The sequence below is a fragment of the Centropristis striata genome, chromosome 24 (assembly GCF_030273125.1).
Source record: "Centropristis striata isolate RG_2023a ecotype Rhode Island chromosome 24, C.striata_1.0, whole genome shotgun sequence".
Classification (NCBI taxonomy): Eukaryota; Metazoa; Chordata; class Actinopteri; order Perciformes; family Serranidae; genus Centropristis; species Centropristis striata.
Genome location: NC_081540.1, coordinates 19,216,822 through 19,236,925, shown reverse-complemented (window position 1 = coordinate 19,236,925; position 20,104 = coordinate 19,216,822). Strand labels below are relative to the sequence as shown.

The window sequence follows — 20,104 nt, the reverse complement described above, 5'->3', positions numbered from 1 at the left end:
AAATTTCCCTGGGATTTTCCATTCTGGCCAATGAAAATGTGGCTTTTTGGTCTCTATTCAAATGGTAAATGCAAGCTGTTTGATTCAACACCTTTCTCAGCAGCACCGTATCAGAAATAGTCCATATATGAACCGCCTGTCTACACACAATGACTGATTTTCTGAGTATTAAAGGTAGCAGAGGTCATGAGTCAGTGAGCTAGTTTAAGAACTGAATTCACAAAGCCCAATCCTTCAGTGAATACTACATTCAGCACAACTCAAAGCTTTATTGATCGCCCTTAGTACTAATGAGATTGGACGTAGCATTCCTAACACCACCAGTCTTCTTTTCTCACTAAATCAAGGGATTAGATTGGCATACACATCCATCTTATCCCCTCCTGTTACCATCCATATGTGTCAGGCAGCTTCAAGCGCACAAAGAAGCATAAATGAGAGAAAAGGTGGGACTGAATCAGAGAAAAGACACACCTAAAGGACTTATAGGGCTCCAGCTGAGTCTGTATGCTGAGGTAGAGACGCCCATAAAGGGGAGAGAGATGAGGGTTGTGATGGGCAGGCCATCACATCCACTGGGAGACAAAAGAGTGGGGTGACAAGCAGCCGATGGACAGAAGGTCCATTTCCACTCGCACAAAAGAGCCGGGGAGATGAAGCAGATTAGCAGCTCTTTATGCCCATTGTGAAGCCTCTAAATGATAAGATTTACCCCTTTTTCCATCCCAGTCTGTGTCCTGTCTGTGTGTGTGCAAGCTCTTTTCTGTTTCACTCCATCAGGATTCACATTTTCGCACGCAGGTACACACACATGCACTTTTTTTTTTCCTGAAGAGTCTTTTATTCATCCTCACATGAAGAATAGACTCGACAGATGGCTTTTGAGTCACTTCCTTTCTTTGTACTAAACCCTGAATTTACAGTTTTAACCTAAAGCCTCTCACCAGTTCTTTATATTTCCCTTTGACTTGAAAATGTTTCACTGCTGGTAGAGGCACACTTGATATATATTGCTATAATAATGAATCACTCATTCACTTTATATTATAGCAGTAAAAAATACTCAAAGTTAGCAATAATATCATGCCATTATACTGTATAATTATGTTCCTTTTTCAGGAGCATTTGTTTCTCACCACCTGTGTTACGGTCAGGGATTTTATTATTCATGTATTAGTCTGGCGTGTACAGCAGTCATCTCTAATTATACCTTAGTATTTGGTGCCATCTAGTGGACATTTTCTGGAATTGCAAGCAAAGCTCTCATCCAATCAGTGGTGGAGGAAGTATTCAGCTCCTTCAATTAGTAAAAGTATTAAAACCATGCATAATCTACTTCAAGTATTAAAATTAAAATTAGCAATGTTCAATGAGACTGTTATTCTACTATATATTTAAAATATTACTATTCATAGATTAATGTAAAAGCAGGATTTTACTGTTGATTTGTCTGTCTGTCTGTCCATCAAAGTAGTTGCTCATATTAGTCAGCAGGTGATAGTAAAATTATAAAATAAAATATATATTATTTTATAATAATATATATAATATTTTATTTATAATATGGAATACATAAATTATACATAAATAAAAAATAATATCTCTTTGGTGACAGACTTCTTCAGAAAACAGTATATATAATATTTTTATAGTGTATTTATAAAATCAAATAAATAATAATATAAAAATAAAATACAATATCTTATATAATATATAATATTTTATTTATTATATTAAATAAATAGATAATACATAAATAAATTAATAGAATCTATTTGGTGACAAACTTCTACAGAAAAAAACAGTACAGTATGATGATGATGATGATGATGATGATGATGATGATGACGATTATTATTATTGTTGTTGTTGTTGTTGTTATTACTATTATTATTATTTTTTTATTTTTTTATTTTTTTATTTTTTTATTTTTTTATTTTTTTATTTTTTTATTTTTTTATTTTTTTATTTTTTTATTTTTTTATTTTTTTATTTGCCCATGCAGTTCCGCTCTCCTCCTCTGGGGGCGCTGAGCGTCAGGCCGTGCAGTCGAACACTGTTGTGTAAACGTGCGTAAAGCGTCGATTGCCGAGTCATCGATGGGGTTATGTTGTTAAGCAAGCACGCAGCAAGGACAACAGCCCACACAGCGTGAGTGCACACACTTTGGATGGCAGCGATGACAAAAGACTAGTTGTGTATCACTTCTTCTCTCACCAGACTGTGATGTGATAAACTGTTCGTGTTAAACTTGTGTTTAGCCGACTAAGCTAGCAAACAGCTATCAGTATTTGGAGGACTTGCTAGTGTACCCGGAGTAACCTCTGTTTCTGACAAGTGGAGAGTCTGTGAGCTGACAGCAACCAAATAAGGTAACGTTACAACTTATAACACAAGCTGTTTTATGTGTAAAGTCTTTAAGAAACATGCTAATAGCTAATAATACCTTTAGCTTCTGAATGTGAATGATGTTGGAGTGAGTTTAGTAAACACTTATTGTGACATTTGTGTGAAGTGTTTCTGTAAACTGCTCTGTCCGACTACATTTTGGCAATATTTAGGTTATGTGTGGTCATAATTTATAACCAGCAGCAAAAGCAGGGTTAAAAGTGAACCATGACTCAGCAGCTGAAGCTGTCACTGAAGTTCACAGCCTAATATAGCTGAGCTAAGCAGCCAGACAGCTTTATGTAGAGATAGAGACTTCTGTGTTTCTGGGTCTAAAACACCTGAATGTGCAGTGGAGGAAGATTTTCAGATCCCTTACTTAAGTTAAAGTACTAATTATACCACACTGGGAAATTACTCCACAGTTAGTAAAAGTCCTGTATTCGAAATGTACTTAAAGCATCAAAAAGTAAAGTACTCTGTATGCAAAATGGCCCCAAATATATTATTGGATTATTAATATTGATGCATTTAAGTTAGCAGCATCTTAATGTTGTTGTTTAATAATTAAAATAGGGCCCATTTTAACTACTTAATATACTGGTATGTGGTTTGATTTTTAAAAAGAAAGTCTCATCACTTTAAATTTGATCATGTTTTTATGTAAGTAAATATATTTGCCTCAAAATGTAGTGGAGTATGAAGTTACATAAAATGGAAATACTCAAGTAAAGAACAAGTACCTCAAAATTTGACTTAGTACAGTACAGTTACATTCCACTACTGCAAATGTGTAACTATCACTTTGTTTGTACTCCCTCCTCAGTTGCAGCTATGGTGTTTATTCAGAGCTACTGTGAAGTCAATTCCTCCATCTCCCACACCTGGGTGGATGAAGGCATCGCCCCCTGCTTCTACTTCACCCTCCTCCCCACCATCCTGCTCACCATCGCCTTCTTCCTCGGCACCATCCACTGCATATTCTACCAGAAATATGGCACCGAGATGGAACCCAAGTTCATCCCACGCTCCCGTCTGTACGGTTTCCAGCAGGCCGTCTCCATCCTCCTGCTGATTCAGTTCCTGGGTGGGATGGTGTGGCGTGCTGCCAGCGGAGGAGAGCTCCCAGGCTACGTGGTGCTGTATGGCTGCTTCTCCATCCTGGGCTGGGCCTGGGCCATAGCGCTGCTCCGGGTGGAGAGACGCAGGGTCCTGCTGATGGACCGGACCAGGGGCCACAGCGCTGCTCTGCTGCTTTTCTGGGCCGTGGCTTTTGCAGCTGAGAACTTGGCCTTCGTCTCCTGGTTTAGTCCTCACTGGTGGTGGGCTCTTGAGAACTACCAACAACAGGTGAGGGAAGATCTAGAATTGTTTAACCCATTGAAGCCTGGAAAGCGTTTGCGTCATTGTGTAGTATTTGTATAAGCTCTCAAATACTTTTCGAATTTCATTTCTATCTGCTACAGAGGCTGAAAAATCTATTATTTAGTAGAAGAGTTCACACTTTTTTTTCCAGAATTTTTCCAGAATTTCCAGAAAATTAGAGGCTTATTTTAAAATTGCCCAGCGGTTTTTCAGGCCTCAATGGGTTAATAAAACTGCAAAAAGAGACTCAAGTGCTTATTTTGAAGCACAAGTTTCTGACTAGATTTAATCATCATACACCAAGTGTATTATCATTCTGTTTATTCAGTATTAAGTTTCAGTCTCTTATCCCGACCCTGTTAATGTTTTATCACTTTGAATATGTGGGCTTTAATGGACCAAAGGTTAGTTATTTTAAAGGTGTGTCTTTTGAGACACACCTACCAGTTTGCTCTAAGCTGTGCAGTTTTTTTCATGCATAACAATAAAGGGAGACAAGCTGGCACACACAAAAAAAAAATGCACCCAACCAATGATAACAAGTGTGCACAAGGCTGGAGCCTGTTTTTTGCTGAGTCATGGCCCAATCTGACTTTCAGATCCTAAAAGCTGCACTGTTAACCAATGAAATCGTTAAAATCTTGCCCCTCCCACGTTGAGTCAGTTGCAGTCGCACTTCCTGCTTATATAATTGTAAGCATGACTTGACATTTGTATTCTTATGTGTATATGGGAAGCTAGTTTTACCGGTGTGATGAACAAAATATCCTGAGTCATTATAAGGAGAAACTTTTATTTTATTTTCTCAAAATAATGGCTTATAATTTCAAAATAATGGCTTATGATTTCAAAATAATGACTTATGATTTCAAAATAATGGCTTATGATTTCAAAATAATGGCTTATAATTTCATAATAATGGCTTATGATTTCAAAATAAAGGCTTATAATTTCAAAATAATGGCTTATGATTTCAAAATAATGGCTCATGATTTCAAAATAATGATACAGTTTCTCATAATAATGACACACTTATCCCGAAATAATGACACTATTGGAAAATATTGAATAATTTTTGGGGAAAAAAGCAAAAATTCCTCAAAATAATGACATTTTTCTCAGAATAATGACAGTATTGCTAACTAAATGCATCAGAAATGTGCAAAAAGAAGAATGACTTGCTCATCTCTCAATAATAACAATGGCGTACTTATGTTGAAATAATGACAGTATTTCAAAATATTTAATTTCTTATTGGAAAATAAGCAAAAGTTCCTCAAAATAATGACTCTTCGCAAAATAATGACATTTATTCCTGAATAATGAATATAAATGACTTATAATTTCAAAATAATGACAAAGTTTCTCAAATTTATGACAGTATTGCAAATTGAAGACTTTTTATTGAAAAAAATATGCAATAGCTCCTCAAAATAATAACTTACTTATCTAAAAAATAATGACTAAGTATCTAAAACGAATCAAAAATCTTCTGAAAATAATGGCTTACCCATCTCTATATGATAATGGCTTAATATTGCAAAATAGGATACAATTTATTGTTAATTTGAGTAATTATTTCAAGTAACTTACTCAATTTGAATAATACATTTCAGGTGAAGAAGCCTAGAATATAATTAATAATTTATAATATTAACTTGTACATTAATATATTGCTGTAAATGACTCACAGGCTTGGTCATTGTGTAATAAATTCCATAACTAATGTCTGTTAAGTAATGTTTTTATCATCTACAGCTGCATTATGATCATTAAAGTACCATATCGTCACTATCACATGCTGACAAACTGCTCTGTGTATCTGTATTGATCTGTTTCTGATTGCCATAAACCCCTCAGGTGCAGTTTGCCCTGTGGCTGATGCGCTACATGGGCACCATGCTGCTCTTCTTCATTGGTTTAAAAGCTCCAGGGCTGCCACGGAGACCATACATGCTGCTGATAAACGAAGATGAGCGTGACGTAGAGAACACTGGACAGGTAGCTCAACATTAAAACCTGTCACGCTCCTAATTGGAAACACTCTGCAATGCTGTGTTAGGTATTTGATTTCTCTCTCTCTCTCAGAGCCTTTTGGGCAGAACCGAAGAGAACCAGTCCACCTGGAAGGATTTCGGCAAGAAATGCCGCATGCTTCTTCCTTACATGTGGCCCAAAGGAAACATCGTCCTCCAGCTGCTGGTCCTCTTCTGCTTAACGCTGCTGGGAGTCGAGAGAGCGATTAACGTCTTTGTACCGATTTACTACAAGAATATTGGTGAGGGGGCAAATCTTTTTATTTATAGCGAGAAACTACAGGCAACAACATGTTTATTTTGTGGTTTTGCGCCATTTATCTCTCATTATGTCTTCTTGCAGTGGAAATAAAACATCCAAAACAAACATTTAGGTGTATATTTTACTACATTTTGTAGTTTTCTCACTAAAATTTACTTAAATTCACTAAAAGTTAGAGTTCTATTGCAGTGTGAAGTATAGTCTAAACTTCGTCATCACAAGCTCCCACTATCCTGCACAATATTATGTGTTTTCAGAGGTGGGCAGAGTAGCCAAAAAATGTACTCAAGTAAAAGTACTGTTACTTAAGATTATAATTACTCAAGTAAAAGTAAAAGTTCTCATAAAAATAATTACTCAAGTAAGAGTAAAAAAGTATGCAGTGAAAAGACTACTCAAGTACTCAAGAGTACAAGTACTGCGTTTTCTCCGGATTTATTTTTGAAAGCAACACAAACGGTATAAAATAGTAGCAAACAACATATAAAACAGCAATCTTCAAACTAAAGATACAATATATTGCCATAAATTGCAAAGGGTGGACCGACATCATATTAAACCCTATGGATTAAGAATGGGATGTCACTTTAGTTCATATGTGAGTCAAGGCAGGTGACGGGCCGTTAAAAAGTGCGCGTTCACTGTTGCTATGGCTACGACCAACATGACAACACTTGTCATCTGACCCAAGTAGCTGCATTTGATTGGCAAGATCATTTTCTAATGTTTTTTATTGGTTGAAAGCTGAAGACGTAGAAATAGATCTTGCATGTAATTAAAAAAAAAGATGAATAAAAAAAAAAGTAACTACCATCACGTAGCCAAATAGAACGGCGTAAAAGTACCGTTCCTTCTTCAAATATATACTCAAGTAAAAGTAAAAGTATGGTCCAAAAAAACTACTCCTAAAATTACAATTTATCCAAAAAGTTACTCAAGTATTTGTAATGGAGTAAATGTAGCGCATTACTACCCACCTCTGTGTGTTTTACATGTTCTTTATTGTTGTAGCTGTGAGTTAGACTCAATATTTCCACTTCAAATGGTCATTTCCATTAAGAATGTATAAAAACCTTTAAAGACTGTTTTCTCAAAATTAATTTTTTCTCATTAATCTGAACTTCAGCTCCACTTACAGACACCAGACTGACCAGTTTTATTCCTAACTATATTCTGAAGGTTTTTACAGAAGGGTTTGTCTTTATATTATTCACAGCGCTGATTCGCTGATTTTTTATGATATATTTAATATATTTTTACAGTATTTTCTGATTTTCTTAATAATAGGACAATATCCCAATTCCTTCGGTACAAAACTTTGAATCTAATATCAACAAAGTGAAATAATAACTTTAAAATTTGCTTTATCCAATGTTAAGGTTTATGTCCTGAAATTATATGCAAATTAATGAGTTCATGCCTCATTTGCATGTCTAAACATAACATTTCAGAAAACTTGTAATGCAAAACAATATTGTCTTAATGTAAATAACAAATTGGGGGAGTTTAATGGTGATATATATAAGTTAAAAAAATGACCCTATTACCCTGTAGTGTCTTCCCTTAACCCTGCAAATAAAAACACATAAAAAATAATATAAATATACGACTTGTGTCTTTCAGAAACACACAAATTGAGACATCTTTCCCCAGAGGAGGGATATAAAAACCCTTTTGTCTGAGAACACTTTCCCAATTTTACTTGTCTCATTTATTGTTGTTTATCTAGCTTAGCTTCCAGCCAAATTCCTGTTCTGACTTTTTTCCCTTAATGTCTCTGTCTCAGTGAATGAACTGACTGATGGCAGCAGCTGGAACACTCTGGCTACCACAGTGTGTATTTATTCCCTGCTCAAGTTCCTGCAGGGCGGCGGTGCAGGTAGGACCAAGTCAGAATCTCTACAAATGATGCCGCTCATTCATTTCCTGCCAGATCTCATCCTTATACTCTTCTTTTCCCAGGCGCCTCAGGTTTTGTCAGCAACATGCGTTCTTTCCTGTGGATCAAGGTGCAGCAGTTCACCAGCCGCGTGGTTCAAGTGCGTCTGTTCGGCCACTTGCACGGCCTCTCCATGCGCTGGCACCTGGGCCGCAAAACCGGCGACGTGCTGAGGAGCATCGACCGCGGCAACACCTCCATCAACAGCCTGCTCACGTAAACCGCCAAGTCCAGTTTTTTCTCCGACTTCTCATGTGTGAATTTGACGAGAAAATCTACTAAACTGTCTTGTTTTTCCTCAACAGCTACATTGTGTTCAGCATCTTTCCAACTATTGCTGATATCATCATTTCTATCATCTACTTCATCACTTATTTCAACGCCTGGTTCGGACTTATTATCTTCGTCTGCATGACCCTGTACCTCAGTAAGTCTGGAACCAAAGTGTCGTGTAATTTGCTGGTCCAAGTTGTAGGTCAAATAGCTCATAAATTAGTTTTTAAAGGAGTCCAATTGGAAAAAATTACTTCTTTAACAGTTATTCAAACGCCCAGTTGGAAAACAGCTCAAAAAAACTCTCCAACAGGTCTCAAAAATCTTCAAGCAGGAGTCCAAGATGTTGTGACAACACTTTATTATCGATAAAAAGTGGAGAGAACAAATATAATACACACAAGGTGCAGTCCATAAGCTCTCTAACTCGAAATAAAACTTACATGAGGTTTTATAGAGAAATCACACACATATGTCCATCCTATCATAAATATTCATTATGACCTTTCCTCCAATAAAATTTGTTGATTCTTTAGATTTCTCCTCCTAGGGGCTGCTCCAAACATCATTTTATTCAGTTAATATCCGCCCCCCTAGGTGCAGGTGGCATTACCTCATCTCCTGGCAGTGAGACACCAATATGTTTAGGGGTTGAAAATACTCAACATAAGTGGCATTACCTTATCACTATGATTTTGAGTTATTATTCACTATGCTTTTGAATCATTCGTAAGTTCCCACAGAGTCTTTCTATGTTCTTATCTCTCACTCATCTCTGTTTGTCATACACAGAGCCTTTTTTATTTTTTATTTGTCACTCATCATCTGCTACACATTTTTAGCACTTGTTAATGCTGCTTCTTGCCCAGCTGGGTAACCTTGCTCTTATCAGCTCTCCGGGACAAGCACTAATAAGCATCTCTGGCGAAAGATCACAGGTGTTTTTTCTGGCACAAACTTAACATTCTTATCTAGGCCTTATTTTACTTCTCCTCTCTTCCAGTACTTCTCCACCTTTCAGTTAAATCTCTGCAGCATTTTGATTATACATATAACATCATATAGATCACTCAGGGTTACATTATTTAATCACAATTTGTCATACAAATAGCTACGTAGTCCCTCTAGAGACCCTCATAAAGAGATATTAGCTAACTCTCACCACATTATTTACTCTACAAAAGCTTCCAAGAATCCTATATACAACACAGATTCCTTAGGACATTATTTATAACGTAAATATAACAGATAATTTGCTAATCTTTTTTGGGGTCACTCAGACATTGTCTGTTGTTTTCCATGAAAACAAACTGTTTTTATTCATGAAATGAGTTACAAAATGAATCGAAAATATAGTAAAGACATTGATCAGGGTAGAAATAATCATTTTAACCGTGAACAAATCTCCAACTTTACCTCTAAATACTAAAATCAGCACAAAACAGTTTTCAGCTGTCTAACATAATGCTCAGGTGTTTTAATGATCAATGAGCCTTTTAAGGCTATAAACATGGATTAACACAATGTGCCACTGGAACACAGGACAATATATAATAGATATTTCATAAGAAAATCAGCCGTTTCCAGCTTTAATAGTCATTTGCCACATTAACAATGTCTGGACTGTATGTATGGTATTTTATTTTTTTTAAATTGTGCTTTTCTTTAAAAAATAATAACATTTCTAAGTGACCCCAAACTCTTGAGCGGTATTGTATGCTATGATTTTTTTTTTTTGCCCTGGATGTTGCAGCTTGAACATTACCTATATTTTTAACAAAAAAGCTGCGACAGTTCTATTCATAATAATATTTAACAATGTGAATAGTTCAGTTAAATAAATATAATTTGCTAAAACATTCCTTTTTCATGTTTTCAACAGCTCTGACTATCATCATCACCGAATGGAGAACCAAATACAGGCGAGACATGAACCAGCAGGACAACAACGCCAGGTCCAAGGCTGTGGACTCCTTGTTAAACTTTGAGACGGTACATCAAGCGTTTAGTTGCCCATTTGCATTTAGGTTCATTCAGAAGTTTCAGTTACAAAGACGTCTCATTCCTTTTTTTATTTTGTCCGTGCAACAGGTGAAATACTACAACGCAGAGAACTATGAGGTCAGCCGTTATGAGGACACGATCTTAAAATATCAGGTAAGTTGAAAATCAGTTTGAGAATCATTGCAAAGTAGTCAGCACAGAGTTTTAAAGTGAGACTTAATCAGTTACTAATTTACACTCATTGCCCCCTTTATTAGCTGTAAAGGTGTACCTAATAAAGTGGCGGTGTGGTCTTCTCCTGCTGTAGCCCATCTGCTACGTTCAAAGTCACTTAAATCCTTCCTCATTCTGATGCTTGCTTTGAATTCCAGCAGCTTGTCTTCACTAAGGCTGCGTTCAGACTGCAGGTGAATCTGATTCAAATCAGATTCCTGCTCAAATCCGATTTTTAGGGCTGACTGTCCACACTGTTTTTAGCAAGTGTCCAAATCGGATATGGCTCTGTTCAGACTGGGCCACATTATTGACTGATCTGACAGGTTGCCATAGTAACGGCGTCAGAGCGTCTGATGTCGTAACAGACAGTCCAAACCGATCTGAGTGTTTGGAGGTTCAGACTGAGACGCATCTGTCCAAATGTGATCTGAAACTACCCCCCGAAGGTGGTTTCGATCCGGTTTGCAAAAATCGGATTTCATGTGATTTGTGACTGTTCAGACTTCAGAAGAGCCATCCAGTTCCAATCTGGATGGGCTAAAAATCAGATTTTGGCTGGCAGTCTGAACGAGGCCTATGACTACATGCCTAAATGCATTGAGTTGCTGCTACGTGATTGGCTGATTAGATATTTGCGTTAACGAGCAGTTGAACAGGTGTACCTAATAAAGTGGGTTAATAGAGTGATGAGAGTAAAAAAGAAGTAACAACCGTAACATTTTCACCGACTTCCAGGCTGCTTTCGACCAACTATTTACTAGCCCAATTTTCTGGTGCATTTGTAATGAAAGTGACACATATTTTTATTTATTATTATTAGGGCCTCGGGGCAATCGCACTGAGCACTGGTCCCTACAGCAATATCTGTAGGGACCAGTGCTGCACTACTGTTATACTGTGGATTTCTTCTTCTTCCTCTTCCGGACGCAATTTCGTCCCGCTACTAGTCCTACAACTTGAAGAGTGGCAGGACAAATTATATATCAAAACGTGCGGTTTGATCGGGATCGGTGTGCTATTACTTTTCTCTACAGAATACGAATTTTGCCCCAAATTTTGCATTGAAATGAATGGGACGGCCGACAAAAAATGAGCGAAAAAGAACAATAATTGGAGATTTTTAAACGTCTACTTCTCCGGCATAATTTCACCTAGAGACTCCATTTAAACTTTAAACAGTAGACACAAGTCTTGTGTATCGTGTATTAATCCACGTTTCGATACGTCATATAGTTTTTTATCAATCCCTGTTCAATGACCATGATCATTTTTGGAGAAATTCTGAGATTATAATGGGTGTGTATTGCACGGAATGTTCGTGCCACAGTGTGTGATGTCATCGCCAGAGTGTAGAGGGAGAGAAAAAACTGTCAAAAAATAAATTTGAAAACTGCGCTCCAGGCCGCAAATTCCACTCTACAGAAATAATTTATACATAGAAACATAGGAAAATTTGTCTTCTCCCTCACAATCCTCTGGTAAAGCTGTCAGAGTTATAGTTTGGGCGTATGACGCACAGATTCGCCACCAAAACCACCAACAGCCTCATTGGGTCCCATATTAAAAACGCAGGGAGATTTAAAAAAAAAAAGGAAGATGGAACAGTTTTTTTAGATCGCTCTAACAAAGCTATTTTTTCATTTTTCTTAAAAAAAAAAAACATATGTAGAGGTTCAGGAAGAACTCAGGACGCTCAAAGTGAAGTCGGATCAATGATAGGTGTTATGGTTTTGCCAAAAATGCTTACTGTTCGAGGCCAGAAATTCCAGTCCACCTCTGGCTGCTGTCACTCTTTCATTAACAGGTGGCAGTTAATTCCCCGTGGCCCTTTCAGAATTTCCCCAGAGAAAATGTTCTAGTTTATTTTTATTTTTCTCAATGTTAAATTTGTCTTGTAATTTAGTAATGACCGGGTTGAAAATATGCAGGTGAAAATGTATGTTTAATTGTTTATTTAATTACATAAATTAAAAAAAAAAATTAAATTATGAAAAAGAAAAAAAAAAAAAGTGACACATACTGCTCTACTGGCCATTAAGCAGGTATTCCCCCATTTTTCAACCTGCATTTACGTGCTAATATAACCGTTTCCCAGCAAAAACACACATGTACATCTTAATGTCCATCACATACTGGCATGTGTCTAATGTTTATTTCCTGTCTTTAGGCGTCAGAGTGGAAGACCCAGGCGTCCCTCGCCTTCCTCAACCAAACTCAGAACGTGATCATCGGAGCAGGGCTGCTGGCCGGCTCCCTGCTCTGTGCATACTTTGTGACTGAAGGAAGGTTTAAGGTACAAATCACATCCACATACTGACAGTGATGATTCATGACGTTATTATTAGTCCAAAACATTTCTGAAATTGCATATATTCTTCTGTATTATCCAGTGTATGTTTTACTCTTTAACCCATTAAGGCCTAAAGCGCCTGGAAAAAAATGCCTGGAAAACCTCTGGGCGATTTTCAAATGACCCCCTAAAACCTGAAGTTTTTCTGGAAATTCAACACCTACTAAATAATAGATTTTTCAGCCTCTGTAGCAAATAAAAATGAAATTCAAAAAGTATTTGAGATCTTATACCCGTGGCTTTCATACGAAGTTGAGTTTATTTGTCCAAACCTTCAATAAAGTTTTTTTAAAAATCAACAAACTCAGCAAATGTTACATTTGACTGAATAAAAAATCCTATGCATAATACTAATACATGCCCATTAGCAAGATGCAAACATGATATGACCACTGGAAGAACAAGACATAGTTCTCATTAGCCTACTGTAATAAAAAAAAAAAATCATAATAATGATAATAAATAATAATAATACATTTTATATATTGATCATGATTCTGATGCATTTCATTGGCCAAGAGACCGAAAATAGGTGGAAAAAAATACGAATACTACAAAACGACATATCCGCTGTCCCGGCCTTAATGGTAGAGTGACGCAACAGCGCTCCCGGTTTTAATGGTAGAAATGCGGTAATGCTTTCCCGGCGTCAATGGGTTAAAATGTGAATTCTCATTTGAACTGTCCCTTTCAAACTTGTGATCCTAGGTTGGAGATTTTGTTCTCTTTGGCACCTACATCATCCAGCTGTACACTCCTCTCAACTGGTTTGGAACCTACTACAGGTAAGAAGAGACAGAAACGGCATCTAATGCATTGTGGTAGACGAGCTCGTAAAGATTAATATGCTTTAAAATCTATTTTTTCTCAATTGCAGACTGATCCAGAATTCTTTCGTTGATATGGAAAGCATGTTCAAACTTTTTGAAGAAGATCAAGAGGTACTTTTTAAAAAAGTGGCGTGTACTCACTTTAAGCAGTGTATTATGATCCACTTATGATGCTTATTATATGCTTATTTCTCCATGTTTTCTGTGCTTGCAGGTAAAAGATGAAGTAAACGCTGGGAGTCTTCTCTACCAACACGGAAAAGTGGAGTTTGAGAACGTTTACTTCAGCTACACAAACGGGTTGGTTCCTCAGTTATAGTAAGCCAACATGTCCATTCATTTCTGTTATTTTACTCATGTCTGTGTTTGTTGTTTTTTTTTAACAGCAAAGAAATTCTCACGGATGTTTCCTTCACCGTGCTCCCAGGACAGACAGTTGCCTTTGTAAGAAAGACATTCAACTCAAAATAAATCCAGAGTTAAAGTGCCTGTGTTCTGTTTGGACCGTACAATTGTAATTTCCTTTTAATCTCTCCAGGTGGGACAATCAGGCTCAGGAAAGAGCACCATCATGCGGCTCCTCTTCCGCTTTTATGATGTTCAGGGAGGCTGCATTCGCATCGACGGGCAGGATATATCAAAAGTAAATGTGTGGCACCAGAACAGCACATGAAAACATAATTATTACAAGAAAAATTCAAGTAATCATAATGCATGTAAAAGTTCAAAGCAAAGCCTCTGTTATAAATTATTCATTAACATTAAAAGTGTTCCAGAACAAGCTTTAATAAAAGGATGGCTTAATAAAGTGACACCAGCACTAAACTGCAGGTTTACATATGCATTAGAAGGAAGTGTAATTGAAGTGCAAATGAAGCCATCAAACCGCTATAAGCATAAATTAGCTTCTTGTTATGTAGCTCTTGAGAACACCAAGAGGAATAAAGGCACCGTGTCTTTAATAAAGGTGTGTTTGTTTACAGGCACTCTGTGGGATACGACTAATTACTGTGTGGTCGTTGTTTTTTCCTCAGGTGAAGCAGACGTCTCTGCGAGCTCACATCGGCGTGGTTCCCCAGGATACCGTGCTCTTCAATGACACCATCCGGGACAACATCCGCTACGGACGCATCAGCGCCAGCGACCAGGAGGTGGAGGAGGCGGCGCTGGCTGCTGATATACACGATAAAATCATGACGTTCCCTGAAGGTAACAAAGTAATGTGAGGCGTGTGAATCTCTCAGTAATGGAAGCACATTCCTGCAAATGTGATGGGAAAGAAACATTGTGTAATGCTACCTATACACCAGAAGACTTTGAAAAGATTTGGAAAGACTCCTGCAAGACTATCAGCTCACACCTGCTCACACCTGCTCACATCTGAAGACAAGTGTTTAGAGTTTTTAGTCACAGCCTAGTCTCACACTGAGATCCTACAAAGACTGTGAATCTTGCAGGGTCACTATTTACAAGACTACAACTAGATTCTTTTAGCATTTTTTACCTACCATGCAATGTTTGTGTGTGCAGTGGTTTGTGTTGGAAAAAAAGAAAAGAAGACGCCACAAAATGCCCCTCACAAAGCTGAAAAGGGGTTTCTGTTTTTCTGACATGAAAAGCTGACTATTTTACAGTAAAAATAGACAAGAAGAATAGATAAGGAAGAATAAAGGAAAGGAAAATTTAGAAAAGAATTCATGATATACATTTATGTCCTATTTAATTATATTTAATTTATTTGTTTAATAAGAATAATTATACTTATCAGCTCTATCAACTTTCATTTAGTTGATCACACATTAATCATCAATTATTTATTACTTATTTATGTATACATTTATTTATACATTTTAACCGGGTCTGCTTACTATTCTCTTTACTATGAAACAGCGCCCCCAAAATCCCGCTTGTGGCCGTAAAGATATTACATCTCTATATTTGTATTTAGGCTTGAGCTTACTAACATTATTGTGATGTAACTTTTTCCTGTCGAAGTGGTTTTACTGGCCGGTCTGCTCATCTATTGGTTGTTGATTGTGTTACGTCACTGCGACTTGCGATAATATCAAACACGTTTGATATGATCGCAAACCAAAGACTAGGAAAAGACTGATATGAAACAGCGCAGATTACTACCTTACACTTAACGATCGAGATGACGGGAGCGCTGTGACTCCAGTAAGACTCCTAGATTTACTAAAGACTTTCAGTTTTTAGTCTGGGACTGGGGAAATCGTTTGGTGTAAACCCAGCATAAGTCATCATTGTAAGAAAGCGTCTTTGAAAAAATCCAAAAAAATCACTCAATATCTCAAAATAACAACTTTGTTTTTCAAAATGATGATTTTGCACAACTTGTTTATCTCATTTAAATAATGACTGGCATCTCAAAGTAATTAGAATAATTTGCTAAATAATGTCTTGAACTGTGTTTAAACCAAATGCAGATGGACTTTTTTTTTTTTTTTTCAAAACTTTATTTTTTTCTTTATTTTTTTCCCAAAAAGTAATACACGATGAACACAACAACGAACATACAGTCATAAAACCCCATCCCTCCCTCTCATAACCAACAGTAATCTCGGAGGAAAACAAATACTTGAGTTAATAAAAATAAAATAAAATAAATGTGTTAATTAATAAATAATAATAATAAATCAATTAAATCATATTAATGAATAAATTAAATAAATTAAATATTTAAAATAAATAAATAAAAATAAAAAATTGAGAGGAAATAAATAAATAGCAATAAAACAATAATGCACAATCATAATAATCATGAAAGTATACATAATTAAAATTAATTAATTAATTAAATAACAACAATAATAATAATGAAATATGGTTAAATGGACAGTTTAAGGCAGAGTTATAAAACGTGGTCACCATCCTATTTCTCTCTCCCAATTAAGTCGTTACCATAGTACTCTACAGATGGACTTTTTTAATGCAAAGATGCAAGTATTTATTAATTTATCTGTCCAAGTTTCTTTTTTTAAAATTACAGCAATGTTGCAAAAGCAGATCAGTAGTGAGATTATCCTGCATAGCACAGCCTTGTTATATCCAAACTTCATTCAGAAAACAAGCATTTTAAAAGTTGTTTGCGTGTCGTCTTGCAGGCAGACCTGATAAAGTATTAATCCAGACCTTCTCCCAATCTGCATCATGATGAAGTTACTTCAGCATACTTTTGATCCCTTTATTGCAGAAGAATCTGTTTATTTTTGGTTTGAAAGCTGAGTGAAATTCACGAACATATTTGGGACTTTAACAAGCAGCAAAAGTGGTTTATTACAGACACGGCTGGTGTTGCATTGTGAAAATTCCCATTTGGTGTAGACACACCATTAATATCTCTCTCAGGAATGACTAAGTATGTTAAAATAATGACTTAATATCGTTTGAGAAAGTTTCTTGTTATTTTGAGATACTCAACATTATTCAATAAAATTTCTCATTATAATGACTTACAGCATGGGTCTCAAACATGCGGCCCGCGGGCCAATTGCGGCCCTCATAATGATATTATGTGGCCCCCACCTTGATATGAAAGTTTAATGTGAGTTTTATAGGTATGGTACTTTACCGTGTTGTGTGGGGAAGGTCCCTTTAACTACTTTTTTGGTAATTTTGTGTCTTTTTTTGTGGTAATTTTGTGTCTTTTTTTTAATAATTTTGTCTCTTTTTAAAAAAATGATTGTGTGTTTTTTAAATAATTTTGTGTCTTTTTTCGTAATATTTTGTATAGGCCTATATATATGTTGTAATTCTGTGTTTTTCGGGTCATTTTGTTTCTTCTTTAAGTAATTTAGTCTTTTTTGGTAATTTTGTGTCTTTTTTTGGGTAATTTTGTGTCTTTTTTTGGTAATTCTGTGTATTTTTTTTTTTATGTCTTTTTAAAGTCATTTAGTGTTTTTTCAGTCTTTTTTTGATTATTTTGTGTCTTTCTTAAGTAATTTAGTTTTTTTCTGTCATTTTGTGTCTTTTTTTGGTTATTTGGATACTGTCTCCAGCGGCCCCCAGGTAATTTGAGTTTGAGACCCCTGACTTACAGGATCTTTATATATTTCACATATACACAATTTTTTTTCACCACCTTCCTGTATGTTCCTCTGGCAGGTTATGACACTCAGGTGGGTGAAAGAGGTCTGAAGCTGAGCGGAGGAGAGAAGCAGAGGGTGGCCATCGCCAGAACCATCCTCAAAGCACCAGAGATCATCCTGCTGGACGAGGTGAGCTGACAGAGAGGGTTGGTGATATCTGCCATAATGCTCCTGCTGTTATTTCCATTTGTAACAAATAATGTCTCTCTGCAGGCCACTTCTGCACTGGACACACAGACAGAACGCAACATCCAGGCCTCACTGGCTAAAGTCTGCACCAGCCGTACAACACTTGTTGTAGCTCACAGGTAAAGCATGCATGTACTGTAGTTTCTTCTATTTCCTTTTTGTTTTTTACATTACATTACATTACATGTCATTTAGCAGAGTGCATTCAACCTGAAGGTACTAGACATAGACCACAGGAATCAAGTAAGTACATAACTTTAAGAGCTAACTGTCATTGCTACAGGAGTGCTATATGTTAAGGAAGAAAAGAATAGAAAAGAAGAAGAAGAAGAAGAAGAAGAAGAGCAAATATTTTTTTTTTTTTTTTTTTTTTTTTTTAAATATATATATGTGTTAGGTGACCATGGCTTAACCGAGGTATTGTTGGAAGAGATAGGTCTTCAGCCTGCGGCGGAAGATGTACAGGCTGTCTGAGGTCCTGATGTCGGTTTTAATTGTTTCATCTAATGATTTGTGTGGGTTTCATAAGGTTGTCCACCATAATCGGAGCAGACTTGATTCTGGTCGTCAATGACGGTCGGATTGCTGAGCAGGGAGGGTAAGTGTGACCTTTTCTTCTGAATTGATCCTTTTATTTCAGTGGAGTGACTCACTGTCTCTCCATCACAGACATGAGGAGTTACTGGCCAAGGGAGGCTTGTACGCTGACATGTGGATGAACCAACAGCAGGCCCAGGACTCCGATTCCTCGTCGGACACGGAAGCAAAAGACCGCCAGTCGGAGAAACTGCAGCCGCCATCAACATCTTCAGGCCACGGCCACGGCCACTGAATGTAGTTTTTTGTTGCTTTTTTAAAGAGAACTCTGCTTTTTTTTTGTATTGTCAAACTGAATGTGTTCATGGAGAAAAGGGAAGGTGCCTTAATGCAACTATTAAGGCAAAAACTATCTGGCCGTGTCAAAATGTACCAAACATATGTTAATGTATCCCGAGGTATTGGTTGTAATTATCGCCAACGTTTTTTATCATTTTTTAAAGCCTTTATTGTGAAGGTAAAGAATGAAAAGTGGTGCATGTTGGCACAGGCCTTCATCCAGGTTAGGTTGAGGATATTCTATTATTTAAGAAGCACTCCTGCCACATTTTAATGTCCTTTAATTATTTTTTATATATAAAAGAAAACACTGACTTTTGTCTAAAAAGCAAAGCAAGCATTTTCCTAATAGTCTATGAGCTGACATAAATTATTTAAAGAAAGAAAAGGGAGGAGAAATAAGCACTGCTTCTTGTTGAGAGGCTCATGGCTCCGTTGATGGATGACAATGGATTTTATTCAGCCTCGTTTTATTTTTATAAGTTTTTGTTTGTTGGTTTTTAGCTCCACTGTTATTTAAATTTAAAGTGATCATTTTTTATTGTTGTGTAAGAATCTTTGTACTTTCTATCACTACTTTAAAGCAAGCAGGGTGTGTTGCTCGTCCGATCATTGTAGCTTCTCAATCTAAATGGATTAATGAATACACAAAAAGCTAATGGTATACATATAAAGTGGTACAATACAATGGAGACATGTTATCAATTCAACCTTTTGCTTTTGCTGCATGTAAAAGTCAAAATATCTGCTATGAAAAAGGTGTTCAATTACAAAAATATACACTATTATACAATATATATACAATCAAATATACAGTTTCTGGATAAGGATTCACAATCATTTGATGTTTTAAATCTACCTCACAAAAGGTATTATATCCATGATTATTCTGTTTTGTCTTTTAAGAAATAAATGTTTTTTGCAATGTGTTCTGGTCAGTAATCTGACAGCTCTCTCAAATTATTCAAAGTTTGATGTGATGAAACACTGATTGCAGTGAATATGTGGTTAGTTTTGGATGACAAAAAAGATGGACTAAAACCTATATCTACACACACTATGTACATGCATCTCTTTAGTACATGTATTTTCCAGTGATTTTTATTAATGTGTGTAATAATAATTTAGTCTGTCAAAATTATTCCTCTGAAGCTGCATGTCAAAGTGCTGGATAAAATCAAAATCAAAGCCAAATGCCCAAACCAATCAGGTTTTAGGTGACCTACAGAATCAGAAACATTTTATTGATCTCCTGAGAGAAATTTGG

General features: G+C 36.4%; 1 protein-coding gene across 1 annotated transcript; it reads left to right on the top strand.

The window, feature by feature from the left end:
• The first annotated feature begins 2,104 nt into the window (after positions 1 to 2,104).
• On the top strand, positions 2,105 to 19,784 carry abcb6a (ATP-binding cassette, sub-family B (MDR/TAP), member 6a). Its single transcript, XM_059328212.1, has 20 exons — positions 2,105 to 2,372; positions 3,215 to 3,738; positions 5,614 to 5,754; positions 5,842 to 6,031; positions 7,838 to 7,930; positions 8,014 to 8,206; positions 8,296 to 8,417; positions 10,146 to 10,255; positions 10,355 to 10,420; positions 12,651 to 12,776; positions 13,542 to 13,618; positions 13,711 to 13,774; positions 13,878 to 13,963; positions 14,050 to 14,107; positions 14,202 to 14,306; positions 14,698 to 14,872; positions 17,789 to 17,901; positions 17,986 to 18,080; positions 18,491 to 18,559; positions 18,631 to 19,784. The coding sequence occupies exons 2-20, from the start codon at positions 3,223 to 3,225 to the stop codon at positions 18,791 to 18,793; spliced, it is 2,562 nt and encodes an 853-aa protein (XP_059184195.1). The 5' UTR covers positions 2,105 to 2,372; positions 3,215 to 3,222; the 3' UTR covers positions 18,794 to 19,784.
• The last annotated feature ends 320 nt before the right edge of the window (positions 19,785 to 20,104 follow it).

Coding starts and splice junctions, on each gene's coding strand:
- abcb6a (XM_059328212.1), top strand. CDS start 3,223: ATGGTGTTTATTCAGAGCTACTGTGAAGTCAATTCCTCCATCTCCCAC. Junction 10,421..12,650: donor ACACGATCTTAAAATATCAG/GTAAGTTGAAAA, acceptor TCCTGTCTTTAG/GCGTCAGAGTGGAAGACCCA. Junction 13,775..13,877: donor TTTTTGAAGAAGATCAAGAG/GTACTTTTTAAA, acceptor CTGTGCTTGCAG/GTAAAAGATGAAGTAAACGC.